Source organism: Drosophila subobscura, chromosome E, assembly GCF_008121235.1.
Source record: "Drosophila subobscura isolate 14011-0131.10 chromosome E, UCBerk_Dsub_1.0, whole genome shotgun sequence".
Taxonomy (NCBI): domain Eukaryota; kingdom Metazoa; phylum Arthropoda; class Insecta; order Diptera; family Drosophilidae; genus Drosophila; species Drosophila subobscura.
This window is the reverse complement of record NC_048531.1, coordinates 15,966,316-15,993,558: the sequence shown is the minus strand read 5'-3', so window position 1 is coordinate 15,993,558 and position 27,243 is coordinate 15,966,316. Positions and strand designations below refer to the sequence as shown.

The 27,243-nt window shown below is 49.0% G+C and overlaps 8 protein-coding genes across 8 annotated transcripts in view; 2 read left to right on the top strand and 6 right to left on the bottom strand.

The window, feature by feature from the left end:
- The first annotated feature begins 598 nt into the window (after window positions 1-598).
- On the top strand, window positions 599-6,688 carry LOC117892587. Its single transcript, XM_034798926.1, has 4 exons — window positions 599-685; window positions 5,851-6,042; window positions 6,112-6,414; window positions 6,473-6,688. Exons 2-4 carry the CDS (start codon window positions 5,983-5,985, stop codon window positions 6,668-6,670), a joined length of 561 nt encoding a protein of 186 aa, XP_034654817.1. The 5' UTR covers window positions 599-685; window positions 5,851-5,982; the 3' UTR covers window positions 6,671-6,688.
- On the bottom strand, window positions 3,155-3,825 carry LOC117892588. The gene is made up of 2 exons (XM_034798927.1): window positions 3,669-3,825; window positions 3,155-3,583 (listed from the first exon to the last, which is right to left on the bottom strand). The coding sequence occupies exons 1-2, from the start codon at window positions 3,783-3,785 to the stop codon at window positions 3,272-3,274; spliced, it is 429 nt and encodes a 142-aa protein (XP_034654818.1). The 5' UTR covers window positions 3,786-3,825; the 3' UTR covers window positions 3,155-3,271.
- On the bottom strand, window positions 4,227-5,252 carry LOC117892584 (cell wall integrity and stress response component 4). The gene is made up of 3 exons (XM_034798922.1): window positions 5,102-5,252; window positions 4,713-5,045; window positions 4,227-4,647 (listed from the first exon to the last, which is right to left on the bottom strand). The coding sequence occupies exons 1-3, from the start codon at window positions 5,150-5,152 to the stop codon at window positions 4,264-4,266; spliced, it is 768 nt and encodes a 255-aa protein (XP_034654813.1). The 5' UTR covers window positions 5,153-5,252; the 3' UTR covers window positions 4,227-4,263.
- On the bottom strand, window positions 6,662-7,370 carry LOC117892586. Its single transcript, XM_034798924.1, has 2 exons — window positions 6,964-7,370; window positions 6,662-6,906 (listed from the first exon to the last, which is right to left on the bottom strand). The coding sequence occupies exons 1-2, from the start codon at window positions 7,336-7,338 to the stop codon at window positions 6,703-6,705; spliced, it is 579 nt and encodes a 192-aa protein (XP_034654815.1). The 5' UTR covers window positions 7,339-7,370; the 3' UTR covers window positions 6,662-6,702.
- A 595-nt stretch (window positions 7,371-7,965) lies between these two features.
- LOC117889808 (salivary glue protein Sgs-3) lies at window positions 7,966-9,475 on the bottom strand. The gene is made up of 2 exons (XM_034794287.1): window positions 9,039-9,475; window positions 7,966-8,970 (listed from the first exon to the last, which is right to left on the bottom strand). Exons 1-2 carry the CDS (start codon window positions 9,435-9,437, stop codon window positions 7,966-7,968), a joined length of 1,404 nt encoding a protein of 467 aa, XP_034650178.1. The 5' UTR covers window positions 9,438-9,475.
- Window positions 9,476-10,296: 821 nt separating this feature from the next.
- LOC117892583 (mucin-5AC) lies at window positions 10,297-11,610 on the bottom strand. Its single transcript, XM_034798921.1, has 2 exons — window positions 11,163-11,610; window positions 10,297-11,096 (listed from the first exon to the last, which is right to left on the bottom strand). The coding sequence occupies exons 1-2, from the start codon at window positions 11,532-11,534 to the stop codon at window positions 10,362-10,364; spliced, it is 1,107 nt and encodes a 368-aa protein (XP_034654812.1). The 5' UTR covers window positions 11,535-11,610; the 3' UTR covers window positions 10,297-10,361.
- A 2,420-nt stretch (window positions 11,611-14,030) lies between these two features.
- On the bottom strand, window positions 14,031-14,882 carry LOC117889803 (protein TsetseEP). The gene is made up of 3 exons (XM_034794280.1): window positions 14,438-14,882; window positions 14,131-14,377; window positions 14,031-14,086 (listed from the first exon to the last, which is right to left on the bottom strand). Exons 1-3 carry the CDS (start codon window positions 14,825-14,827, stop codon window positions 14,031-14,033), a joined length of 693 nt encoding a protein of 230 aa, XP_034650171.1. The 5' UTR covers window positions 14,828-14,882.
- A 4,453-nt stretch (window positions 14,883-19,335) lies between these two features.
- The window catches only part of LOC117892582, a 24,767-nt gene continuing 16,859 nt past the window's right edge, over window positions 19,336-27,243 (top strand). Inside the window, exon 1 of the mRNA XM_034798920.1 lies at window positions 19,336-19,612. Coding sequence (XP_034654811.1) covers window positions 19,595-19,612 — 18 coding nt within the window. The 5' untranslated portion in view covers window positions 19,336-19,594. The remainder of the gene's footprint in view (window positions 19,613-27,243) is intronic.

The window sequence follows — 27,243 nt, the reverse complement described above, 5'->3', positions numbered from 1 at the left end:
AGAAGATTTTCGGTTCTGACAAGATTCGCTTGCTCTTCCAGCTCGTTCTCTGTCTCTCTGTCTGCCTGCACGTAACTGCAAATCGTGTGGCAAGTGCAACATCTGTGGCAATGGAGTCATACGCGAAAGCAGCCACCAAAAACGTGACAACGCCAGCGACGGCAGCAGCGACAGCAGCAGCAACAGCTGAAGGAGTTGATGCGACGTCTATGTAAACTGTAAAGGGCCGCATATCCACTCTCTACCCACTGGCCACCCTACGCCCCTGCCCCGCAGGAGGAGTCACTGCAAATTGCAATTAACGTTCGCTGCTCTAATTAGCTCAGACGAGACGAGACCGATCCAGACCCTACCGGAGACCCGAACAGCCTGCAGCGGAGCACACTGTCCGCCTGCCACACGCTTCTCCGCTTCACTTTGCCTCACTCTGGGCGCATAATTAGCCAAATGCTTAAAAAAATACCCCCCAACAAAAATATACACCAAAATATTTTGCTAAAATATTTTTAAACGGCAGGTACTTGGGCGCCAATTAGCTGTGCAGAGAGGGGGCGGTGTGTGGGTGCGGGTGTTGTTGCTGAGGTAGTCGTGAGCTGCTTAGAGCCACCCCCTATCAATGGCGCGTATCATCAATCAAAGGCTTTGCAGGTGTAAAGCACCCAAAATAGCAACGACGTCATCGTAGGTGAGTGCTTCAGCAATGGTGTGAGCGGCTCCAGCAATGTGTAGGTGTGTGTGTGTGTGTGCCACAGATAATTTGCTAAAAGTATATGTATAAAAAAGAAGCCAACAAAATGACAAATGAACTGCGACAGCCTGGCAGGAGAAAGTGAAAGGGAGAGTAAGAGCAAAGGGGAACAGCCGCGTGAATAATATTCATGCAGAGGAGCAAAAGTTGAAGTGAAAAACAAATTATGCAATGCTGAACGGAGGTAACTTTAGTCGCTTTTAGGCTACCAAATCTAATTGAAGTTGGAATCAAATGCCATTCCCATAGCGTCAGCTGTGTCTCCAACTGTTTGTATGACTTCCACCGCAAGAGTTGGTGCGAAATGCCGCCATCAGCCCACGGTGTGTAATTAATTAAATTAACTCGCAAACAAAAAATCCAACAGCATTTCATTGAATGTAAAAGCCTAACGAAAACAGTTAAAAATAATAATAAGCCCCACAGTCATTAAGAGCAGGCATATTTTGTGTTTGCTTCAACATTAATGATGCAGAGGCCACTGGAATGGCGGAACTGTGCAACCGGAGTCGGTCATGAATGCCACACGAAATAATTAGCAGATAAATATTTTGCATGCTGCTGTTGCAGTTGCAGATACACAGATGCAGATGCAGATACGGCACCTTTGTGATGTGTGCACTGCACTCGCATATTTCGCTCTCACTCCATTTAAAAATAACTTTTAACTTGATTAAAAATGGCAGCGATGGCGGCAGAGGCGGAGGCGGAGGCGGTGGCGGAAACGGATGTAACAACGGCAAGTGCAAAGTGAAATCTTGTGCAATTAACTTAAAGCCAACTTGAGTGGGGAAAATGGACAAGGGTGATGGCTGGTGGCTGGTGGGTGGCTGGACTTGGCTAGGAGGTCAGCATCGCTTCAAAAACTAATTGACATCGTTGGCCTGGCAGCCGCTGACAGCTGGCGCTGAGAGTTCTCTCGCTCCTCCTTAGCCAGGATGGCAGTCTCCTGCTCCGGCTCCTGCTCCTCCTCCGCCGTTTGCTCTTTTTCCTCACTATCAGCCGCCCATCTGGCATTCTCCTTAAAGGCTCGCAAATATTTTTGCAGTCCGCTCCCCACAGCCTCTTCCCCATCTGCTGCCGCGCTGGCAGTTTTAATTTAATTTTACACCGAATTCTGCGCCATGTCGTGACCGTCGTCGTCGTCGTCGTCGTTCGTTGCAGGCGCCAATTTTCGCGCGTCCTTTTTGCGGCCGCACTGCAGATTGTGGCACGGATTGGGGATTGAAGGTTTGGGGTTTTGAGGGGGTACATGTGGCTGTAGCTGGAGCAACTATTGTCAGTGCCATTAAAAAAGTTTAGCCCGATTCGAGCTTGCACGCTTAATGGCCAAGATTTTAATCAGAAAATGAGTTAAAAGCCAGAGTCAGCTGCAGGCAGGAGCAACTCCCCACATCAACCTTTGACGATATCCTACCAAGGATTGCCACGGCAGCCGTGGATTATTGTGGCGCCTCTTTGCCACAATTACTTGCACACGCGTCGCCCACGGCCGCGTCGCTTCTCTCTCTCTCTCTCTCTGAGGTGCCACAATGGGGCTTGCCACAGTCTGTAAAAGTTGGAGGCGCACATTATACGCAAAAGTTTTATCTGGCAAGAAAACAAAAAACTGCATTAACCACAGACGGCATTTCGGCGTGAATTCATCATGGTCCCCACAGAGCCCCCCTGAACCCTGCTGCAGGCCCCACCAACTGTCAATCTCATGGGGTAAACGGTGAGCAAAAGTTCGCGAAATTGCTGCAAAATCAGCGATGCAATTCGGTATAAATAAAATCCATCAGCTGTACTCTCAATCAAAAAGTTACTAAAGCAGTTTTTGGTAGTTGATGAAATCAAAATGCCAGTCAGGAACTTTAAGCAAAGTTGATGGGAAGTTTTCTTGATCGTTGAATGGGTTAAGTAAGGAAGTGATCATTTATATGATAGAACTTGTTTACTAGTCAGGATTGTATCATAAAGGAACTAATTTAAAGCAATGTAGATTGTGGCTTCGACTCATTATACCCCAACAATTTCTGAACATTCTTGCCAGCAGTCAGCGTATTCCTCTTTGAGATAGTTCCAATCAAAAGAATGGTATCAGCAAATACTTGTGTGTATTTTCCATATCAGCAGGTGTTCTTCTGCTATCTATAATCTCTCACTGGTTGGTGGCTTTACTGGCAGCTCCCAATTGTCAGCACTGATTTACAGTGGACACTCGAGATGGGATTTCAGCTCACGTGAGTAAAACCAATTAGAACTCTGCGCTTTCCACCGAGTGGAGCGAAACCCTCCAGCCAGTGGCTGACCATCGACAACCACCTGAGAAGGAAATTAGAGCTGCCTATTCGGCATTTTTGGATGCATTCGAAATAGAGAATTCGATTTACTGGAAATGTCAGAAAGTTGGACCCCAAAATGGACCACACGCTGGGGCTTCATCTCAACTCTCTCCATCCCAATCCTTTATTGAATCGGACAATCATTTGAAGAGCTTAAACTACATCGAACTGGCTGCTGCTGCTGCTGATGCTGCCACTACTGTCCATTCAGCGGGGCAATGGGCTGCATTGACCTCCATTCCAACGGCTTCCACGTGAGGGGCTCCATTGGCTTCATGGTGAAGAGCGGCGGGAAGGGCGTGAACGGTGCACAGTCGGAGCCAGAGCATTGGGTCTGCGACTGGGTAGAATTGCCACTACCAGTGCCACTCTGGCTCTGGCTCTGTGTGCCATTCCCGGAGGTTTGCGTCTGGCAGCCGGGACCGGTCTGGGTCTGGGTCTGAAGGCCGTCGGCCGAGTGCTGCGTTCCGCCGTTCCCACAATTGCATTGCACGTCGAGAGGCGCTGCCTGATAAAGGATAAACGTTTACAGGATTGTAGTTTCCCATTGTCAGAGAGGGGTGCAGGTTGTTGTTCTACTCTATTTTCATTACATTCAGTCCTGACAGCACGCACAGCCCGGCAATGGCCACGGCAACCACGACGACGACAACTGGCAGCGTCCCAGGCTGAGCGGTGGTGGAACTACGTTGCTGGTGTTGGCCTTTCATGCTTAATGGTTCGAGAACAAACTTCGACTGACTACAATCTAGTGTGTGTGCGCACACTTTAAAGCGTTCTCCCGTTAACGGCTACACACATACACTGAGACACATCCACAGATACACGGACACGGCCAGTTGCTCGTAATTGAATGTACGAGCATTGCCGATGAGCGGGCAGGCGGCTGGCTCTCGGTTGCCCGATAAGACGGCTTACAAATTGAATATTTACGCGCTTTTTTACACTCACCACACAGTGGGGTGGACACAGCGAGTGCACCCAAAGAAGATCCTTCACCTGCTAATTCTCTTACTGCCCAGGAAGACCCGCGCCCGCGCCCGACAGCAGACCGAAGATTTTAGATTCAAGTCTGAAATAATACTCTTTCGATCCTTCAAATTCTCTGGACTTGAAGACACACCCTGTATTATGGTTTAATGATAATTTGGTTACTTTTTGAATGCTCATTTATTGGTGCTGAGAGACCTAGGCCGCGGCAGCGGGAGTCGTCACAGCGGCTGGGGTGCCGGGGGCAGCGGTGCTCACTGGTGCGGCGGCGCTGCTGCTGTCCGGAACGTTCGATGTTGGAGCCACAGTGCTGACAGCAGTGGTAGGAGCCCCGCTCGAGCTAGCCAGGGGGCTGTTGGTAGAGGGGACGGGCGCGGCAGTGGACACCGTCGGCACGCCGTACTTGAGGCAACTGTCGAGCAGATCGTATGTGGCAGCCGTGTCGCGGACATAGTTGCTCTCGGTGGTGTTGGTGCACTGGTACTCCGTGTCCTGGATGGCCTTCAAGCCCTCGCTGAGGCTGCTGGCCGAGGTGGCGGCATTGGTGGCAATGTCATAGATGACGGAGACATCGCTGGTGGCCTGCGGGTGCATGCAATCAGCTCGGAGTCGTAGTTGGACGAGGGAAGCTCTTGCTCAGTACTCACCGCTGTGGCGTAGCAGCTGAAGAAGGTGCTGGTGTCATTGTCGCTGTCGCAGGTGGTGAAGGCGCTGCAGAGGGAGGTGACCTCCTGCTTGTAGATCGTCTGCTGCTTGGCAGCCTCAGCGGTCAGATTGGCAGCCTCGGCGCTGGCGGTGGTCACACAGGAGCGGTACGAGCTGGAGAAGGTGGCGGCCACCTCGTTCAGCATCGGCAGATAGAGGTTGAAGCACTGCGTGGTCACATCCGCTGAGATGGGGGTGGCATCAAAGTCCCGTGCGTGCACCAGGTACTGGTCCAGGGCGCTCTGCACTTGCGGCTGCACGGCGCTCGGCATGGCCTGCGAATCGATTGGAAACTCATTACTGCCCTCGGAGCTGATTTTGGGCCAATTACTTGAGCGGCCAGCACGCTGGCGAGGATTAGCACACTGCAGAGAAGCTTCATGTTGGTTGGGTGGTTCTGATTTTACTGTCGCTGTCGGCCAGGAAGCTCCAAAGCTTTATATACCTGGTGGCAGAGTCGCGGCCAGAGGCGAATGATTGATCCGTTTGCCTCGATGAATTTTTTGTGAATTTTGCTTCTGCTCTGTCTCTGCAATTAGTCTGGCGGGCGGCCGGGCGTACGGACGTTCGGCGATCAATTAGGAAGGAATTAAGTTGTATGCGTAATGCCCCAGAGTCCCAAATTGCTTTGCATGTGAAATTGCATTCCAATCGAACGACGACTGCTGGATGCCATTCACGTGTCGTCAGGGTCAAATCGGTTAGGCGTTAACGACTGATAACCGACTGATAGATAGCGCTTACAACAAAATGTCGATCACCTTTTAATTGTTCAATGGTTTATGGCAGCTTTCGGGGCTTTGCAGAGTCGAATACAATGTCTATTCTGGCTTTATTCCAGTTTACAAAAGTTTCCAACTGCCAAAAAAAACATTCGAAGCTTTTCCCTGTTGCATTAGTATTTGCACCCTTTATATCCTTCCCTTTCCTTCAACTTATTCTGTGCATTACAAACCTCTCCCCAGTCGCATAATACTCCCTTCGCAGGGCATCAAATGTTTCGTGCTTGCCCCACAAAAGTATGCTACACTTTCGTCAATCGTTTGCACAGTTTTGGAGCCACTGAATCGTGATTTGCAGACGGTCCCCGCAGCGATAAGCGAGCATATAAACAAACCATACATCAATGTCAGATTACACGGCCAACTTTTGCGGTGACTTTACGTGGAAATTTTGGCTACTTTTTTGTCAGTCGGGCGTTGGCAGAGAGACATGGAAATTGCTACCAATATTATCACGCTGCTGCTGCTGGTGCCAGGGATGTGCCTGGGGGTAGGCTGAAGACATGTCCTTGCCACTTTGCGTTTGCCAACTAACCAGAGGAATTTCTATTTGCGACAGTCCCATGTGGATGAGCAGCCAAGGACGGTGGAGACGCTGCTCTCCTACCTGGAAACGAATGAATCCACAACCAAGGAATGCTTTGCCCGCTACTTGCCGCAGTTGGAGAACGAGGGGGCCACCTGGTCGAAGAGTTACAGCAGCTGCCTGGAGATAGCCACCACCGAGCGCCAGTCTGTGGTCACGAATGTTGCCGCGGCACAGAATCAAATACGGGAAGCGGCCATGGCCATTGGTGCATTTATCGACGACTGTCTGGGCATTGTCGATGCCTTGGACTTTTTCAATTGCTTTGCCAAAATGGTGAGTGGACAGTAAGCAAGGAACAATCTGTACTTTCACTACCACCAACTGTCCACAGTCCAAGCAGCAGTTGGCCACCGTGTACACCATTTCGTACAACGCCTCGGAGGATGCACTCAGCCTGAGCCAGCAGCTGGGCACCATCGAGGTGCAGCACTATCTCTGCACGAACCGCACCGAGCACACCTATGTGGAGGGCACGGACCGAGTCTTTCGAGACCTCGACCAGTGCCTGCAGCAAAATGAGGAACATTAAAGCTTGGACTGCTACGCAGATCTTTCTGCTCTTTAATCTACATAATCGTTCGCTTCGATTCGGCAGTGACTGAGTTCCCTGTAGGCCTGTCGCAGATCTTCCATGTAGCTCTTTTGGGCGTCCAGGGTGCAGAGTAGATAAGTGCGATACACCGCATCGTAGTCCTGCCTCAGACGCGCCTGTGCACTGGTGGAGTTGTACGTGATTTCGCTGAGAATTAGCAAATTGCGACTGCCCTGAAGTGATGAATATACGATAGAGAGAAGGATCTGGGTTACAGGCTTCGAACTTACATTATCGCTGATGCACTTGAAGTACTCCAGATCATTCTCCAAGGTGTCGCAAATGTGCAGATTGCCACACACTTCGCTGGCAGCCAGCTCGATTTGTAGTCGCTCCACCGCCACATCGATGGAGAGATCCAGCTCAGTCTCGTTGGCCTGCTGCTCGCACAGATCAAAGGCATCGGAGAAGGCCAGCGAGGCTTTGGCACAGGCCTGCAGATACTCGTTGTGGCAGTCATCGATCGTGCCATCTGGCATGGGGGTTAGCCAGTCGAGGCCCACGACCTGCGTCCGCACCGACCAAAGGCCCAACACAAACAGAGCCAGCCGCAGATGGCGACATATCGTCTCGCCCAGTCGTTCGTGCTCCCGTACTGAATTCATTTGGTCGCAGATCTCGAATGTCGCTGAACCTCGACGGCGCTGCTGTCTGAACGTCGCACTCAATCGAGTATCTTTTATCGCAGGGAAGTTTCCAATTGATCAGTTCCTGGTAATACCGTCATTATTTTTATTGTCCCCGCCGAAGGCCAGCAGATTTATCTACAGTCCAACTTGCTTAAGTGGCAACTTGAAAAGTGCTCAACCTTCGAGCAGAATTACTTTATAAATTCACAGGAAAATAATAATGTTGCCAGTGTTCTTCCGCTGCAGGTTGGACTGTACCACATTCTTGCACAATATTTGTATCAGCATTTGACATTTTCAGGTGTTTCTTTATCTCCCTGCTGGCGTTACCCATTGATCGAAAGTGTTGTGCCGAAGCTAATCCGATCTCCCATGTGTACTGGTAGCCAGTAGTCCTATGTTCGAGTGCCCCTTATCCCCTTATCTACTTCGATTAATGAGTTGCTAATGATTCACCCACAATTTCGAAGTGAACTCAAAAGTATTCTACATTTTAGCAATTGCTTTATTGAGTTGAAGCCTCGTCTGTGTGTGTCTGCTTACAGTTTTCCCCTGGCCACAATAAATAAGTTTTAGGAATCGCTGCACTGGCAGATCACAACCTTAGAAGAAGCGCCTGAACAGGCGCCAGTTTCCCCTGTGTGCCTTGGGCAAGACCCTGCCGAGATCCTCCTCGGGTGCGTTCGGGGACTCTTCGGTTACGGGAGCATTGGTGGGAGCGTTAGTGGGAGCTTCGGTGTTGATTGGAGCAGCAGTCGTGGGACCTTCGGTTACGGGCGCGGCAGTCGAGGGAGCTTCGGTGATCGGAGCAGCGGTTGAGGGAGCTTCGGTTACTGGAGCAGCGGTCGAAGGAGCTTCGGTGATCGGAGCTGCAGTGGAAGGAGCATCGGTGACTGGAGCGGCCGTTGAGGGAGCTTCAGTGACTGGAGCGGCGGTGGAGGGAGCTTCAGTAACCGGTGCAGCGGTTGAGGGAGCTTCAGTGACTGGAGCGGCAGTCGAAGGAGCATCCGTAACCGGTGCAGCAGTGGAGGGAGCATCAGTCACTGGAGCAGCGGTGGAGGGAGCTTCGGTGATCGGAGCAGCAGTCGAAGGAGCATCGGTAACCGGTGCAGCGGTTGAGGGAGCATCGGTTGAGGGAGCATCGGTGACTGGAGCGGCCGTTGAGGGAGCTTCGGTGACTGGAGCAGCGGTTGAGGGAGCTTCGGTGATCGGAGCAGCGGTGGAGGGAGCTTCAGTAACCGGTGCAGCGGTTGAGGGAGCTTCAGTGACTGGAGCGGCAGTCGAAGGAGCATCCGTAACCGGTGCAGCAGTGGAAGGAGCGTCCGTAACTGGAGCGGCAGTCGAGGGAGCATCAGTGACTGGAGCAGCAGTCGTGGGACCATCAGTCACGGGAGCTGCAGTCGAAGGTGCATCAGTGACCACTCCTCCGGCCAAGCAGACGGTGAGGCTCTCATCGCACGTATCCATATCGTGGGCGTAGTCGTTGCGGGCAGTGTCCACGCAGTCGGTCAGGTCGGTCTCGATGACGCTGTAACTGGCGCTGATGCGGTTAAAGTCCAGGTTGGAGTCACTGTTGAGGGTGAACATGGTCTTGTAGCTGTTGGCGGACTGAAATGAGCGCAGATTAAAAGGGGATTCGTGGTGGGGGGGAGAACTGCATCCTAGCCTGTACGTACAGAGTCGCGGTAGCACTCGAAGAACTTCAATCCGTCGACTTGCTCGTCGCAGCTGGTGAGGCTCGAGCACATGGCGTTGGTGCGGTCGAGGAGGCTCTGTCGCTCCGAGGCACTCTCGGCGGTCAGGATGTCCCTGGAGATCTGGGCGGTGTTCATGCAGCCGTTGTACTGCACATTGTAGTTGACAATGACATCCCGCTGGTCATCCAGGTAGTGGCCGAAGCAGTCGTTGACCAGCGTGGACTCATCGGCGCGTGCATCGAAGGTGGAGATCATGCGGCGCATGGCAAACTGCTGATGGGACAGCATGGAGGCGAGATCCACTGGCTTCTTGGGCAGCAGAGCGCTGCAGCTGGCGGCCAGCAGCAGGCACACGGCAAAGGCGAGAGCAAACTTCATGTCGGGAGAAAATCGCGAGATCCTTTGGGAGTTACGGCTAGCGCGAAGATTATTACTGGAAGCCCTACGGTTGTGGTTGTGATTTTTATAGCCCCGCGATTAATCAGATTTGGTGGCCAGCCAGAAATAGTGCTCGAATGAGCCTGATTAAAAGCAAATTAATTTATTATCTTGTACTCGCCATCTCCAATGCTGAGATTCCTTCCGATTTGCTTTTTAATAACTTCTAAATTCTGACTAAACAGCGCCGAAATTATCGATTGTCTCATGGTCACGGGAGTTCCACGCGTAGTTCCTGCACTGCGGGAAAATCCAGAGTTCCAAGAAGCCCCCCAAATCTCGAATAATGCGTGTCTTGCGAACAATCTAATCGGAGCATTGCGATAATCCTGGCCTGTGTTTTATTGTTACTTCTAGAAGAAATGAAAATGCGGCGTTTTTCCGAGAATTCCTTCGCGGTTTCACCCCATTCTTGCAGTGTTTGACATGCGGTCTGCTTATCTTTAGGCCATTTTTAATTGCCTCGTCTCATAGTGACCAGCCATGATTGAGCACGAGTGGCCCAGACTAGAGTGTACTACTTTATCGAGCACTCGCCAGATAGCATTCCCAATACTCGATTACTTCTGTCTTTTGTTTATCATCATCACTATCGCAAGAGCTGTGCAATGAATCACCACACCCAGGTGGTGACCTTTGGTTATTACTTCATTTTGAATGGAACCCCAATATAAACGATTTCAAGAGTGACTTTTCATTACATAAGAAATTCTGGAGCCCCCCCAAAATATACTTCAGACACTCAGCTCTTTTTTTGTTCTTATATATTTTGGTTTTTCAATAAATAGTTTCAGATGCAAATACTTTGATGCTCTTTTATTGTTGGCTTCTATGCCGAAAGTTCGGAGGTTGCTCCAGGTGCTCCTAAAAACGCTTCAGCCACTGCTGAATGTTCTTCAGAATCTGTTGCACATCAGCATTGCCCTTGGTCTCGATGCTGGTGATCAAATGACTCAAATCCTCTTCCGGTGCCGACTCCTTGTTGTCTTCCGAATTCTCGGTTGTAGACGCCTCCGTGGAGGGCGCTGCGGTGGACTCTGTGGACGGAGCTGCGGTGGACTCGGTGGACGGAGCTGCGGTAGGCTCTGTGGATGGAGCTGCGGTGGACTCCGTGGACGGAGCTGCGGTGGACTCCGTGGACGGAGCTGCGGTGGACTCAGTGGAAGGCGCTGCGGTAGACTCCGTGGATGGAGCTGCGGTGGACTCCGTGGAAGGCGCTGCGGTAGACTCCGTGGACGGAGCTGCGGTGGACTCGGTGGATGGAGCTGCAGAAGACTCGGTGGATGGCTCAGCAGTGGACTCCGTGGATGGAGCTGCAGTGGACTCGGTGGATGGCTCAGCGGTGGACTCCGTGGTAGGTGCGGGTGTGGATGCGGTGGTCGGATCCGGGGTGGCTCCAGTCGTTGGCACATCAGCACCGGCCAGGCAAGCGTTCATCGACTCGTAGACGACGGCAGAGTTCTCGGCATATTCGCGCGCCGTCTGGTTGGTGCAGTCATATTGCCACACAGTAATCTGGCGGGTGGTCTCCTGGATCTGGGACACCAACTCGTTGGAGTTGGCGGAGATGGTGAACATGGACTTGGCATTGTCGGAACCCTGCAAAAAGAAATGAAACCATGTGATTAGCTCTCTAGTGTCAGTGGTGGCTGACGATCGACTTACAGCTGCGGCGGTGCATTTAAAGTAGGATTCGGCGTCTTGGATGTTGCTGCACGCATTCAGGGCTGAGCAGGAACTGGTGCCAGAGTCCTCGATGGCGGTACGGTTGGGCTGTGTGGCATCTTTGATGGCTTCAGCCTTGGCCTGAGCCTCGCTGAGGCACAGCTTAGTGTCCGTATCGAATTGCTCTGACACCGCATTCATCGCGGGCACATAGTAGGCGAGGCAGTCCATGGTGTGGGAAGAGTCGCTGCCAAGGTCACGAGACTGCATCACGAGACGCATTAAATGCTCCTGCGGCAACACCACGGGCTCCTGCACGAAGGCCTGGCTGAGGCCAACGGCCAGCAGGAGAACACACACTTTGGCGTACATTTTTTGGATTTTACTTCGAGTTTCGTTTCTTGGGTATTCGCTCACTTCGAGCGTTCGATTCGTACTTGGCTGGATGGCGCAATCGGCTTCAGTATTTATAGGCAACGCCGCTCAAGTGCCCAATATCTGAGGAGTAGGACCATTAACCCATTTTGCGACGCTTCGTTTAATTTCTGGTTAAAGCAAAACAACAACAAAACAAACGCCGTGTTATTGCCCATGTTATTGGCTCAGTTTTTGGCCTATCGCTGCCGGCTATCTCGAAGACTCAGCCGGCATTATCATTCTTATCGGTTTATAACTGCCACTCATGGAGACCCCTTCAAAGTTATTTCGATTAAAGCAATTCTCGGCGCTCCTCCAAACCATTATCCCTCTTACGCACATTCGCTTCTTGGTTGTGCTTGGAATCTTTTGCGTTCCACACTTGATCAAATGTCAGCGCTTCCTAGAATTGGGAATCTTAGGTTCCACAAAAAATCCAAGATCGAAGATCTGCACTCCAATACAATCTGCCACAAGTGATTGAAGACCCTTGAGGACACACGTGCCCCGTTTTCTCTGTGGTTTTCTCCCTGGCCAGTTTGCTCTTCTCAATATCAGCAAACCTTTGAAATTCCAGCAAATTCTAAGAATATCTGCTAGAGCCGCCAGTAGCCCCCATCGTCCAGTGATTCACTTGGATAGATAATGGCTGCGAGAGTGGCAAGAAAACAAAAACAAGTGATTAGGCCAGTAGTCGGTGGACACTCGATCTCCAACTGGTAGACAAAACAAGAGACAGCCTCTGCCTGTCGTCTGGCATTGATTTACGGAGCGCAAAGTGGACAACCAATAAGAGATTTGTATTGTTCGCAGATTTGCATTAGATAGGCGACAGATTGGACACTTGAGTGTCATACGTTTAATGAAATTTAAACGGAATTCTCATTGATTCGGGGAATAAAAAGTTTCCCCATTTTTCGATTGCAGTAATTGTGTTTGCTCAATGAATCCCCACCAATCAATGTCCCCCTTGAGCCTTATCGCAGACACTTGTCGGTTGGTTGGTGGGTTTTTGTTGGAGGGTCACTTACAACAATGACATCTAAATGCTGAAAAATACGTACGCCCCGTCAATGACTCACTTATCACAAAATATCGCTCGTTTGGGTTGTGGTTATTATTGCAAAACACAAACAACAGCTGTTCGGATACATATTTGACCATTCAGGCTTTATGCTGCATACATATGTTCTTCGTACATGCTGCACGCTCCTGCTCGGGGCTGTTCCATCGTGGCATGCCTCTGCATAATTATCAAATTCACTGAAAATCGCACCGTGAGACATCAGCAGCAGCAGGAGCGGCAGGGACAAGACACCGACTTCTCATTTGCATATCTTAATTACGTTCTTTGTGTGCGTGCGTCTTGGCATGTGTCTCTGTGTGTGTGTGTGTGTGTGTGCATCTCTGTGAGCTTGTTGCTTGCCGAAGTGCATTGCATGGCACACGCAAAAGCGCATGCAATGTGGTGGCAGAGTAAATCCGGGTGCAAGAGGCAGGCAGCCAAGTTATTGGCTTGATTTTGGCAAAGAGAAATATCTGCCATATGGCAGCATTCCCTTCTCGCTGCCCGTGTGTGAGTGTTTATAACGTTTCTAATTTGTTTTAATTGCAGTGACAACAACGCCACAGGCGGCGCCAGGCAACAACAACAAACAACAACAGCAACAACAGCAACAACAGCAACAACAGCAACAGCAACAACAAATGCAATTAAATTTGAACGAAAAGCACCGCAAGGTAAATGCTTCCTTCCACTGTTTACTGAACTGTCACCGGTTTGCCTTAAAGTTATCCTTCTGGTTGCGCACCCTGTGCCACAAGGAGTACTTTCGACCCTCTGTCATGGACCAAACTCTTCTTAATATACATCATATCATATCCCACTCGGAAATGCCTTTCATTGCACCTGCGAGAGGGTATCTAAGCCATCATGAGCCTCCGTAGTCTGACTTCTCTTTCCTACTTTTGCATTTTTGTTTGTCCTTCTGGGCTGGTTAAGTTTTTCCCCAGCTGATTTACATGTTTTCTTTGCACTCAGTCTACCTTCGGTCCCTTCGAAGCCGCTGGATCTTTGATAAACTTGGACTGACGGCAAATGCAGAAAGTTTTATTTGCATCGCATCGGGTTGCCTACCACCTACACAAACACACACACACACACACACACACACACACAAAGATCTCGGTCGCCGTTAATTAAGTAAGTTGCCATAGGTTTTAGTTTCTTGTTTGTGTTCGTCACTGGCTCACAGTCGAAGCAGAAAGCTAGCCAATAAAAAGTGGCTGCTCTGGCCGTAAATCTCCACATCATTCACCATCGATCCCAACTGTCAGAGATAGCTTTAAGTGGATGGTTTTCAAATGCATTTCTTTCGTTTATTAACTACTTAGACAATATGATGGATAAGTCCGCCGATTTTCGATGCCAGTCCATGCTTCTTGCCGGTGCTAGATGGTGCCACATCGTCGCTCCAAGTACTCACAATAATATCGTCCGGAGTTGACTGCGGGGTTGTGGTTGTGGTTGTGGTTGGAGCTTCGGTTGTAGTCGGCGCGGCGGTTGTAGTTGTTGTCGGAGCGGGTGTTGTGGTTGGTTCTGGCACTGGGATAGCACCCGACAGGCAGTTCTGCAGATCGATGTAGGTCTGCTCGAACCTGGCCTCGTAGCGACGCTGTGAGCTGTTCGAGCAGGCCTCCTGGCGGAACGTCACCGCCTGCATATCCTGCTTGAGGCTAGCAGAGTACTGCGAAGCGGTGGAGGAAAGGTTGTACGAACTCCTCGCAGCCTCAGAGCCCTGAAAAATGGATTACACTTAGTTGGAGTCGCTCGATTACGTGTCCGAGTGCGTGCATACCTGTGCGGAGTAGCAGTCGAGGGACGCCAGAGGGGTCGCTTGGTAGGTGCAGTCCGTGAGAGCCTTGCAGCTGTCGAGCGTTTCGTTGTTGATTCTGGTGACAATATAATTGTACTTCTCAAAGAGGTCGGCGTTCTGCTCGCTGGCCTGCTGCTGGCACTGGTCGTACTCGTACTCGTACTGCTTCAGATGCTTGTCGAACTCCCCGCTGTAGTACTGGAAGCAGGCAATGGAAAGGGTCGGGTTGTCCTTCTGCTGCTGCGAGGTGGCGCTCATCAGTTGAAGCATCCGGGAGTGGCCGGTCATCGGGGACATGGGAGGGGCAGTGGAGCTGCAGCTGGCCGCCAGGCAGGCCAGCAGCACTGCGACAACGAGAATTCCTTGCTGCATGTTGATGGTTTGAGTGTTCGTTCGTAACTTGGTCAAAAACGGCTGGTGGTCAAGGCTTTTATGGCACCCCAAAAAACGAGGGAATAGCGGCTATCTCTGCGCTGGCCTCCTATCTTGGCACTGATAAAGACAATCAATAAGTGGAATCACAAAACCTAGTGTAGCTCCTGTCTCCGCCAAGATTAGGCACTTTTCGGGCTGTCAGGCATCGACTACAACTAGCAGGGGACTTTCCCTTGCGCCACTTTTAGCTTTATAGCTGAATTTATTATTATTAAATCCCTTGGGACTCTAGCTTTGGGTCAAGGAACCCCCCAATTAAAAAGCAAAACAAAATACATTTTATTTTTAGACATGGGGGTGGGTGAAGCGCACTCGCAGGAAGTTGCGGAATTTGCTTTTATTTTTAATTTGGAAGACCCGATTTCCGAGAAACGGCCCGAGTTCGTGCCTGTCTTTCAGCTTATCGCCCAAACAAAAGGCAAACGGTAATCACTCAATTACACCCGAAAAGGTTTCCAAGGTGCGGAATGCTGCACCACACGGCGTATGATTAATATTACTCACCTAGCCGCGTGCAGTTCTGTCTCTCTCTGCTGATAGTACTCGTCCTGCTCGTAGCTGAGCTGCATACTAAGCAGGCCGTCCATCCTGCTGCTGCTGGCTGTATCTGCCCCAAGGTTCGCGCATCAGCGAGCTGTCTCGGGGTGGCGTCTGGTGTACGGAGCGCGTGGCAGCATCCCCTGATGGATTGTCAGCCATCAGGCCACTTGGGTGGCGCTGTTAAATGGCTCACAAAATAAGTGTAATTGTTTTGTAAATGGCACAGCCAGCAAACACTTTTCAATGGCTGCTCAATGTCTGTCTGCCTGTCACTCACTCACCCGTACACTCGCTCGCCTCCTTGACTCGCTTCGTGAGTGAGTCAACAGCTCGAAGAAAAATCACCTAGAGAATTTTCTATAATTTAATTTACGAGCCCCACTTATGCGCATTTCAAACTGCCAGCCAAATGAGTTTCTACAAAGATAAACCAGCCGCAAAAAAACCTTTGCCAAGTGAGTAACAATTAACAATTGCCAGCCATAAATATACCTCGAAATATAACTTATCTGGCTATAGCTGTGCTTGCCTGATTTGCAAGGAATGTTGGGGCATTATTCGTACAGGAAACGGAAGCAGATTTTTAAAGTTATAAAGCAGATTTGACCCTATTGAAATCTCCCGCATAGCCATGAATTCTGCTGCAGCTAATAGATTCAAATCAGCTGATAAATGGCACTCTTTCTCCTTGAATCTCCCAAGATTCCCGTCCGTTGTAATAGGTCAAAACTTTTCCAAGCTCAACGCGGACCACCGACGACAACAATTCCGATTCCGCTTATCACCGGAACAACCATTAAACGTCACTACATACACACACACAGACTCTACAATACATGTGATAACTACCCAACCTTAGCGCGGCCAAATAAGGCTGATAAGCATGTCCGATGGCAATTATCAGTTGGTAATTAAAAAACGAAAATTATTACGGCCTGCAGTGGAGAAAACAATTGGGTGAAGGAAAGGAAAGGGCAGGGCAGGGCCAGGCAGGGCATTAAATGAGTGTTTACGGAAATCTAATGAACGATTCCCGGTACTGCTGCGAGTACTGCGTTATGTGATTATTTTTACAACCACACGGAGTGGCACTTCGTGGCACTGATGTCACTGCCAATTATCAATATTATTATAAACTATGAACAAGCCAATAACAGAGCAGGAATTTACGATTGGTTATAACAAGAAGCGAGAGGAAGAGCGAGAGCAATCAAAGGAGATGGAGGAGCGAGTAATATCACGAGGAGTAGGATACATAAAGCTACAGCCAGCCAGCCAGCCAGCCAGAATAGCCATAAAGGGAGCCGAGTCGGACACGCTGTCATTTTATGGGAAGCGCGTGAAATTCAATTAAAACGCATGCTCAATATTAGTGACAATAATCGAAAGAGAGATAGAGACACTGCCATGGCCAGGCCATAAAAGCGGCGATATATTGCATAAAATTGAAGGGCAGTCGGCAGTCGGCAGTGGCAGTGGCAGTGGCAATGGCATTGACAGTGGCAAATGCCACAGTGGCATTTGGAATCAGCGTGGAATGGGGTGGGGGGAGACGCCATGTAAATGCCGGAAAAGGGAATAGTTTTGTGTGATTTATGTGCCGCCAATGTGCTGCACCGCATGCCAGTGGGCGTTTGATTGGATGTGGCATGTGCGTCACGATCCATAAAGATTACACGCTGATTATGAAACAGGTCTTATCTCCTGCGTATGCAGGGTAATTCACATTCCTGACAAACTGCAGCTTGGAAATTAATTAAGCTTCCTCCCGGCCACTGTGCCATCAAAGCTGTGCTTGCCCCCACAGGCAAATACTTTCTAATCGCTTGAATGAAAGTTTGGCAACAATGCAGAACCAACTGCAGCAAATCCTTTATGCACTCTGTGCAAAACAAATGCAAATTTATGGCCGAAACATAAATCAACATAAATAAATGAGCAAAAACCACGAAACGTAACCGCAAAAAATAAAAATAAATGAAGTCCGCCAAATGTATTTGCCAAACTTTAAGATGTTGAGACACAAAGGAAATTTTAAATACAAGTGGACAGAGCGAAAAAGAGAGAGAGAGAGCGAGAGAGAGAGTAGGATCGTGGGGGAGGGGTGGGCAAACTGTCCAAAGTCGAAAAGCCGCAAAAAGCAAGAACATTAAAATGAAGTCAACAATGAACTGAACGGCCAGCTGCAGACGAGAACGTGGACGTGGACATGGACTCCACTTGGTCTACATACAAAATGAAAGCCTCAAGTGCCCTGAAAACTTGTGCCCGGACCCGAGCTGAACAATATCAAAGCACCGCCCAGCAGCAATGTTTTTTCTTTGCTTGGACAAAAAGAAGACCAACAAATGTAAAGTTTATTAGATCGCAAATGGTGAGTGGGCTGCGGCTGCGGAAATGGAGAGAGAGAGAGAGAGACAGAGAGAGAGAGTGGGCGGACAGGGCCAATAACAGAGAAAAGACAGCATTCATATTGGCATCTGCAGAATGCAATAAAAGCTTCGCTTAACCCGAAAGCAAACGCTTTGCAAATATGCGAGAAGCGGCAAGGAAAAATTGAAAAGGGGCAACGACGGGGAGTTAGCTAATACACTTTTGTGGATATTCATTGTATACAACATTCAGTTATCCAGCCATCGATGCCCCTTGGCAGTGCATTGATACCGGAGAGCCTGTCCTGTCCGAATAACTCACATGTAAACAAAAGAAACAAAAAGCTGGCCATCAATTTGTGTGTATTTTGGCTAACCTGAAAGACGAAGCCTGCAGCGAGCAGCAGAGAATATGGAGATTCGGCAAATCAATGGGGAGAAAAATCCGATTTCTTTTTGCAGTTGCAATCGAGTTCGAGTTCGAGCCCGAGTGCGAGTCATGTTTTGTCTTGCCCGTGGCATGTGGCATGGAAATGGCCCACATACTACCATAATTCACAATCATTAAACGTGTGTATGCTCCTGTGGTAACCGGATTCAGCCAGTGCGTTGAATGTCATAATTTAGTGCATGAATATACCAATACGTACAGATATGTGGGGGCAAAATATGATTCAATTCAATTTACGCTCAACTGCGTCAACGTTGAAATTGCTACACGGTTGTTCTTTTTATGGTTGCTCCGATATGCCGAGTAGTTTCGTGTTATGCTCATAAATCAAGCACCAAAATTCAAATGTTATCAATACACTGGGATATTCCCCTTGCACTCTGGGTTAGTCCAGCCAGCCAGCCAGCACCCCATCCAACTCCCGACTCCTGCCCGACACACCTCGCTCTGGGTGTGTGTGTGTGGGCCCGAACATTAGAGATAAGCTCCTGCCTCTGCAACCTCTGCTCCTCACCATATATTTATTCCTAGATATATACTCTACCCAAGCGAAACCCTTCGTTCGCTATATAACAGCAATGACGTTGATGTATGTGTAGCTTTCGCCCCTCTAAGTTGACTGCAGTCCATATCCCCCCTCCAGCTCTATGTAGCTGTGTAGCCGTGTAGCCGTGTCGAGGGGCTGTTGATAAGGGCAACCGTTAGTCGGGTACTTTGCGGGAATAATTACTGTGAGTGTCCCGCCAATGTCAGTCGCTCGCCCATACCCTGGGAACAGCCACAGGACGAGGGTATATGCTGTGCAGGAAGAACTTGCAGACTGCAGAAGGAACATTTAGCACTATAAACTCTTTGGTTCGAACATTGATTATATTTGAGTGCATCTATGGGTATCTGCACGTCGCAATTATCACCTCCTGTGCGGTTTTTAGCCCAGGTTAGCGCATATCTAGAAACAGCCACCGCAGCAGCCGCTGCTGCTGCTGGCCACTTGCTATTGTATATTGTATATAAACTGTTGGCTGCCTACTTTCGGGCACTGCGATTTCTATATAAATAGACCCTGCCATATAAATGGCACAGCCTGAACCCGTTCGCGCCTCATTCGCTGCAACGAACCTCGAAACACGACGCGTACCCAGCAGCCAGCAGCCAGCAGCCAGCACCCAGCACCAGTTCCGATCGCATCAAAGTGCTCGCTCCTTCCGTGTACAAGTGAATTTTGTTTGACAAATGAATCGCAATTCTGTCGCAGAGAATCCTTATTGAGTGCACACAGAGATTAACAATCGAAACGGTAGCTCAAGCCATACAAAGCGAGACCCCAAATACGCTGAATACATGTGCTCCAAGGCTTTGGTGAGTAGAATATTTCCGAAATGCTCTCTGCACAGACAAGCAATCAAAATTCGGCAAACAAAAATTATGTGACATGCTGGCAACAAATTCCCAGCAAGAGAATGTCCTTCTCTTTGTTTGGGACATTTTTGATTATTGGCGGCAGTCCTGAAAGGGGGAATTCCCCCCCACAAAGTTGCACAATGGTGCGTTGGTGTGTTGTATCATGAGATGCAGCTCCGCTCCACTCGCTCTGGCAATTGAATTAATGCCAGAGCCCAAGCGAAATGCTGACCATATTCACAGCTGTGCACATGCTGCCACGCCCATGCAGAGAGGATGGGGGGGATATGGTTGCCAAATTGGAAATTAACAAAAACCAAGCGCAAAAAGCTGAAAATCTAATAAAAAGTGCTGCATAGAAAGGCAGTTTTCGGGTAGCAAAGGTATTTTGTACCCTGCAACATTCACTGTATGTTTGGGATGTAGTGAGACGATAATGGGGGATCCGCTGAGGCCTACAAGTTCGAAGTTTCCCTCTCCAAGCGAATGAATGGTCAGCAGCTGTTCATCAAACTCATAATGCATTCCTGGTTAGGGTATAATAGGACAACTGAATCACTGTGCATGTGTGTCCCCCACTCGTAGCGGCTCGTGCTGCTGTGGCATGCTGCAAGCGAATTAGTGTTGCCACTCGACACTTTGTCCAGGCCCCGAAATCTGGGCTGAAAGGATGTCGGCCGGCCGTCGGACAACTGGAAACTGACAAGCAGCCATCACAGTACCCCAGAGGAGGGACTAGGGACAGGCAACAAGGGAAAAACCCGCTTGCACTTTTCTTTCAAGTGCAGCATGGTGCCAGTGCCACCCTGCACCATTTTTTTTTGTTTGTTGAGAATGCTTAACGTGTCACTTGCCTGGCATCTCGGCCAGCTGCAAAAATATGCAAATTAGACATCAAAAATGCCTTAATGAAAATTCCGCTTGCGGCACCAGAACAAAAAGACATGCAAAAGGATGCAAAGGATTATCCCCCCTCCCCACCCAACTAATGTACATTTCTTGCTCTTCTTGGTCCACTTTTGCATGCCTTGTCCATCCAGAAGTTTTCCATACTGTTTCTATAGCTGAATTGGGTGAGGGATTATCGAAGAAACTGTGACACCAAACAGCTTCAAGTATTCCATCAATTTCAGACATGAAAATCGATCTTTTTGCCTTTATACCTCCGTGACATCTCTCATAATGCAGTCTCTGCAGTAGAATACACTTTCTGTCCACTGAGTGACTTGATCAAGATTGTTAACCAACTCTGTTTCAAGCAATTTAAAGTCGGGGAATCCAACCGGAAAGCACCTTCGACGCAACACACTCGCTGGCGCTGGTAAATTAAATAAATTTCGCAATTAAAAGTTGCACTCCTTCGAAAACATTTGTCATCGTAAATAAACGTAAATTAAGTTTATTTTGCATTCTTTTTCTACATTTTCCCCCGCTGGCTCCTGCACACTCCTCCTCTCCTGCAGTCCCTAACATTCCCCACAACCGAACAGCAGACAGTTGTGTTGTGGCTGCGCTTCCGACTACCGACCAAGCGACATCCCTTGCTGTCCTTTTGTACAGTTTTGCACACCCTTACCGGGTGATTCAAAGGGAATGACGAGGCACAAGCATTTGGATGCAACTAATAGTAATAACAACAACAACAATTTAAACTTCGAAGCATCTTCTGGGACATCAGTATCCGAAAATCCTCGTACAATAATCCAAGCAATCTTCACAATTAGTAGCTAAATTTTTGTAATTCCGATTGAGATTAAATCGGATGGAGATTTTCCAAGAGTGTTCAATGTCTCGACTCGCCTCAGCTGTTTGCCATTTTATTGTATTTGTTTTTATTTCATTTCGTTTGCTAAATAAGCAGGAAACACTGCTGTTTCAGGCAGGGGGCATGGGGCATGGGGCATGAGGGAGGCCAAGTGCCGCTTCCGCTGGAACTGAAATAGAAATAGAAACTGAAGCTGGCGCTGGCGCTGGAGCAGGGAAGCTGTAGCTGAAACTGAAACTCTTCATGTTGTTTTAATTACTTTCTGATTTATTTAGCACCGCGACAATGGGACAGAACCGACTCGCATCGCATCGCATCGCAGTAACAGGCACAGTCTCCCGTCCACATTATTGACTCTAATTAGTGGCCCTGTCACCTGATTGCGGGCGGATGGTGGAGGGGCAGGGGAAGCAGAAAACAAAAACAGGACTCTGGCCCTTGTCTAATGGAACATGAGCGCGCATAAAATGTTTGCAAAATTGCAGTCGGGCAAACAGCCAAATTATATTTACATTATTTAAGTGCAGTGGCAAAAATTTGCATCTAAAATCCAGCCCGTCGGCATAGGCATAGTCATAGCCAGAGATGCAACAAAAGCATCCAACTACACACACACACACACACACACACACACAGGTTGACCCCAATTCACGCTTGTTTTCACACAGAATTAAATAAGCCTCTCGTTTGCTCAGAAATTTGTTTGTCGTTTCAGGTAATTTCCAAGCCTGACCAGAAAATTAGGGGCAGCATTTTCATTATTTGTTATTTCGGGCTCGTGACTGTTGTGGGCTCCTCGGGGTGCAGCCAATGTTTTGTCTGGGTGTGCACATCATAGTTTGGTTTAGGCTACCCGCTGCTTGCATTAGTTTTAGCAGAAAATCATTAATTCTACCCCGGCACACACCGCAAACATCGAGTTACAATAATGCCCCAATGTTTTGCTCTGATTCGACACCGGGCACACTGCAGTATTTCCTCTTTTGCGTTGTGGGACAGAGCGACAGTCAATAGGCCAAAAGTCAGCCTTAAAATGAGTTTTACATTTTCATTTGTGCCTGGCACACATCTAAGTACTAAAAGAAAATCCGTGTACAAGAAATTTACTGAGATTCGAACACTGTTCCTGCCAGCAAGTAAAGTGCATTTAAAAGAGAATTATTGAAGGCATAAGAAATAAATAGATGGATGAAAAGAGTCACCGCTTGGGCAGCCATTTGTCGTGCACAAAGAGTTTATTCTATTTTAAGTACTTTTGTGATTTGGCTTAGGGTTTCAGCTTTTGCTTAGCAGCCACACAGCTGTGCCGACTCTGGATCTATACTCCTACGATAATGCTATCATCCCGTTCCCAACATTGCAGTTTGCTTATTAAGTTCCTGTGCATAATATAATTAAAAGTATATTCATATCGCTGCAGCCTCCATCCTGCCCGGCTGGCAAGTTAATTCGCACCGCAAATAGTTTTATTTTGCGGTTTCCATGACAATAATGCTAATTAAATGAAACATAGGTGCAGCTGGCCCGCCCCCACGTCTTCCGCTGCGGTTAGCCCCCCGCACTTTGTGGCGAGCAGCCATAAAATAATAGGCAGTCGAGTGGGAGCACAACTTGCCCCCCGAAAATATTACATATTGCATGCGTGCTCTAAAATTAATTGGAATGCAAATGAAAATGCAGCTGAGGAAAAAGTGTTGCAATATTTAATTGCGCAGCACCAACACACAATCAACGTGAGGCGGCTGGGTGCAGGAGGACCTCGCATGGGGGCTGCAATTACACAAACTAATGCCGTTTAATTAAGTTCACACGTGCCACAATTAAATCTTCGGCGCTAATTGATGAACGTGTTTCCACGTGGGTCTACACTCATGCCTATGTACACACATTCACGTATGTGCCCCATTTTTTCATACCCTTCATTCCAGCTGTAGTGGCGGCACATTCTGCTCCTTACAGAAAGCACTTTTCCATCTTCAAAAGTATATTTTAGGTGCATTATTTTAGCAGCAACCACTCGGTATTTTCCCACTTTTGTGCTCAAAATATTCCCCCAAACACTGGATATCTTCCATTCCAAATGTCGATAATCCAAACATTGTTCTAACTTGTGTTTTTGTTTTGTTTTTTTTGTGTATTTGAAACGTAAAACAATCTCACGTAGCAGTCAGCAAAACGGCAAACAAATATTCCGTAGAGCGGAGAGTGCCAAAAGGTGTGGACGCGTGTCTGGAGGGTGGGTGGTGGGTAGTCGTTCGTGTTGGGAAATCATAAATAGTTTGCAGCTCCCGTCAGAATGTATCCCTTCCGCATTAGGCTAAACTGGATTTTGCTTACACGCACATTCCCACTGCCCCACTGCCCCTTTGCCCTGCCCTGCCCTGCCTCTCGCTGGGCGTGCCTTCGTTACGGATTGCTACGAAATTCGAAAATTATTTAGCAAATTAACAGGCTGACAAGTCAACTGTGTATGCATTTGGAAGTGGCTGAGGCTGACGTGGGTCCCCGGCTATGTGACCAGATTGCCAAGAGCCAAGAAGCCGGAAAACTTATGGATTGCCGGCACGCAGAGTCCTTTCCAATTGCTTACCTTGGCCCAAGGACAAGCACCGAGGCAACGAAGCAACGAACCAACGACTGGCCATTAAAGTAATTCTCTTACGAGTACGAGTATTGTTTGCCTTGGGTATTTCGGCTGAGGTTCTCCTCTCCTGTTGCACGCGCTGCACTGTCCAAATATTTTTGTTGAGTCTCAGACCGCAGGACAAACACAAACAGAGACAAACACAGAGCCAGCCAGCTTGCAACATTTTATTATGTGCATGTGCCAGCTTAATGTCTTGTTAGGGCCAGCTTAGAGTAGAGAGCAAACTCCAACTGTAGGGGAATTGTTGGGGAATTGCTTGTGCACACATTCGAAGCCGCATGTTAATAAAGATTGGACTGCATCCGTGGCTGAATGGACTCATTTGCATTCAGTGATTCGGCCGAAAATAACACGCACGCGAAGTAATGAGATTTTTCACACAGCCTTAATTAAAGCGAACAGCGAGGATGAGGACGAGGGCGAGGACGAGACTGATTCTGAGGCTGCGACGGCGACGGCGAAGTGCCTGAATCCTGGCCAACTGCCTCAAGTGGTTTGCACTTGCTGTAATTTGTTGAGCAGCCAGAAGCTCGTATATCAGACAGCAGCAGCCTCTCTCTCTCTGTCTCTCTATCTCGCCCCTTCTCTGGCTTCGACAACTCAGCAAACTGAATGGGCTAGTCGGAAAAATATGTGCTCCTGCCCGTGCCCGTGCCCATGCCCATGCCCGGTGCTCAACCAGGTCAACGACTGCAATGGAGCTGCCAAAACCCGCAGGACCCGACTTCAAGTGTGGCTGTGGCTGGGACCGTGCCTCCGGCTCTCTCTCTATCTCTCTCTCTCTCTGTCTAGTGGCCAGCACTCGTGGATAATAAAACAATTAAGCGCCAAGTCAACATGGGCCAACGAAAAAATAAAAACTTGACTCTGCCAGTCGACCTGCCACGCCCCAGAGGACCACAGTCTGCCCACGCTGCAATCGAAATGGTAATCGAAAATGCCGCACCGCACTCGCATTTGAATGCAATGCCACATGCGGCTTCCTGCCGATGCCACGGGGCGTATACTTAATCAAAAGCATAGCCTGTGCCCCGCCAGCAGCAGCAGCCGCAGCAGCAGCAGCCTACCACGAAAATGGAACGTTGCCCAGTTGGGGATGGTTAGGAGCAGGTTGAGGGCGCAATGCAAAACGTTTAATTGGAATTTATGGCTGGACATTATGCATCAGGCCTTTTTCGGTTGCCATTTTTGCACTGGGCGAAAGCCCAACAATAGATGGTAGATTCCAAAAGTAGATATGGGAGAGTCGATTCCTTACTCTACACCCCTATACCCTATACCCGCACCAACCAACACTGGGAGTACTTGAAGTGTGAGCCTTTCAAGACCCTTCCTCATCGCATCCTGGCTGGCTTCTACGCTCTTTTGAGCGGAGCGCGTAACAGCATTTGTGCGGCTTGAATACATCTCGCCTTGAGTGACGTTATCCGTGGAAAGTTCCTCCACAAAGTGATGGCTGGGTCTCCAGTTTCCTGTCGGCGCGTACCAAGGATGTGGCTGGCTGGCTGGTACTCTGCCTCGTGTTCACTTCATAATCATGACGAGGCAAACGCAAACTTGAATAATTGCTGTCAGGCGTGTGAAAGGCCTTCAGTGTGGAAGCAGCAGCAGCTCCTCCTCGTCAGCATCTACTTAACTCTCTCGCTTACGCAAGCTGTCGGTGTGCTCCATCGATCTATGGCATAAACAACACTCAACCATCCCCGCCCCAACTGGGTGAGACCCCTCCGTCAGTCTCCATGGACGTTTAAATTGTTTTGGGGGTGTGCCCCTTAATGAATGGTCTCCACTCAATTGTCGCGAGCCAGGGAGCAATTGCCACTTGATTTGCTCTATAATTGTACCGTAAAGCGGGTATTCAATCCTCTGGAAATATGAGAGTTATTGTTCCGCCTGCAGTTTGAGCTCAAGCGATCAAGCGAGCATATGCCAGAGGACGGAGGACAGAGGACAGAGGACAAAGGACTTTGGACGTTGAACGTTGGACCTCTCATTGCTGTCGTTCGCTCAACCATAAAATATAAGATAATCATTATTTTTCTAAGATTGAACATAAATTCTTCTCATGCGCGCTCTACCATCAAATGTGGCACACATTGTGGGTGCAACGGGGGGGAAGGAAATGCTTCCCCGGAAATGCATCAAAATTCGCTGGGCTCCTTACCCACTGGCCGTATCTGTGTCTGCTCAACGGAAATGCGCTAGCGCACAGGAAAAGGAATAAAGTACGCCGCGTAGGATACCCACAGACACACATGCCACACACACACACACACACAATCGCACAGGATGTAGCGGTGGTCCGTGGTAGCCTGGCAGGCAGGCGGACAGGACATGTGTGTACGGGCCGGAGAGCGTGCTCGGGCGTTAAGAATGCAACGCCTGCAGCTGCTATACGAGAAGAGACCGGATGCAGCTCATTTCACTTGGCCAAGCAACAAAATGCAGTCAGCCCCCAGACTGCATGTCTCCCGTCCCCCATCCCTCCCCCAGCGAGGCGTCGGGCGGGAAATATGATGCATTGCCGGGTTGATTTAATAAATTTTCAAATATTTATTCGCAAAATATTTCCCAGCATCCGCGGCTGAAAGTCAATTTAATAAACTGTCGAACAAAGTGCAGGGCAAAAAAATGGTGGAAAATTGTGCTGACAACGACTGGGGAATATGCTGTAGGCGGAACGAGTCTTGAGTGCATTATCTATACGAAATTGTGTATTGCATGCCCAAGTCAGTTGCCTCTCTGCTCAGGGAGACGCGCTTTAAAGACGTTTCCCAATTAAAAATTAAAATTTGCAAGCGAACAAGTGCCATGCCATGCCCCGGCGTAAGGGTATTCAAGTGGCATGTCAAGTGTGTGTAAAGTGTTGCGTAATGTCTGTGTGTGTGTGTGTGTGTGTGTGTGTGTGTGGGGGTACATATTTGCATATGCGTATGTATTGTATCTTTTGTGTGCTTCGTGTGCTCCGCCGTTCGTTGCGACGTCTTTCCATTAAAACTTAAAAAAAGTTCGCTCGCTTAATTAAATGTCGCATAAAATGAAATCTGGCTACATTTTCCGACCACAAAAATAAAAGGATCCTTGGGCCAAGGAGGAGGAGAGGGAGGGGTCCTCGCTGTTACACTCTCTTTCTTTGCTTTCTGCTGGCTTCCCCTCCCCGCCAATGAGTACATCCCG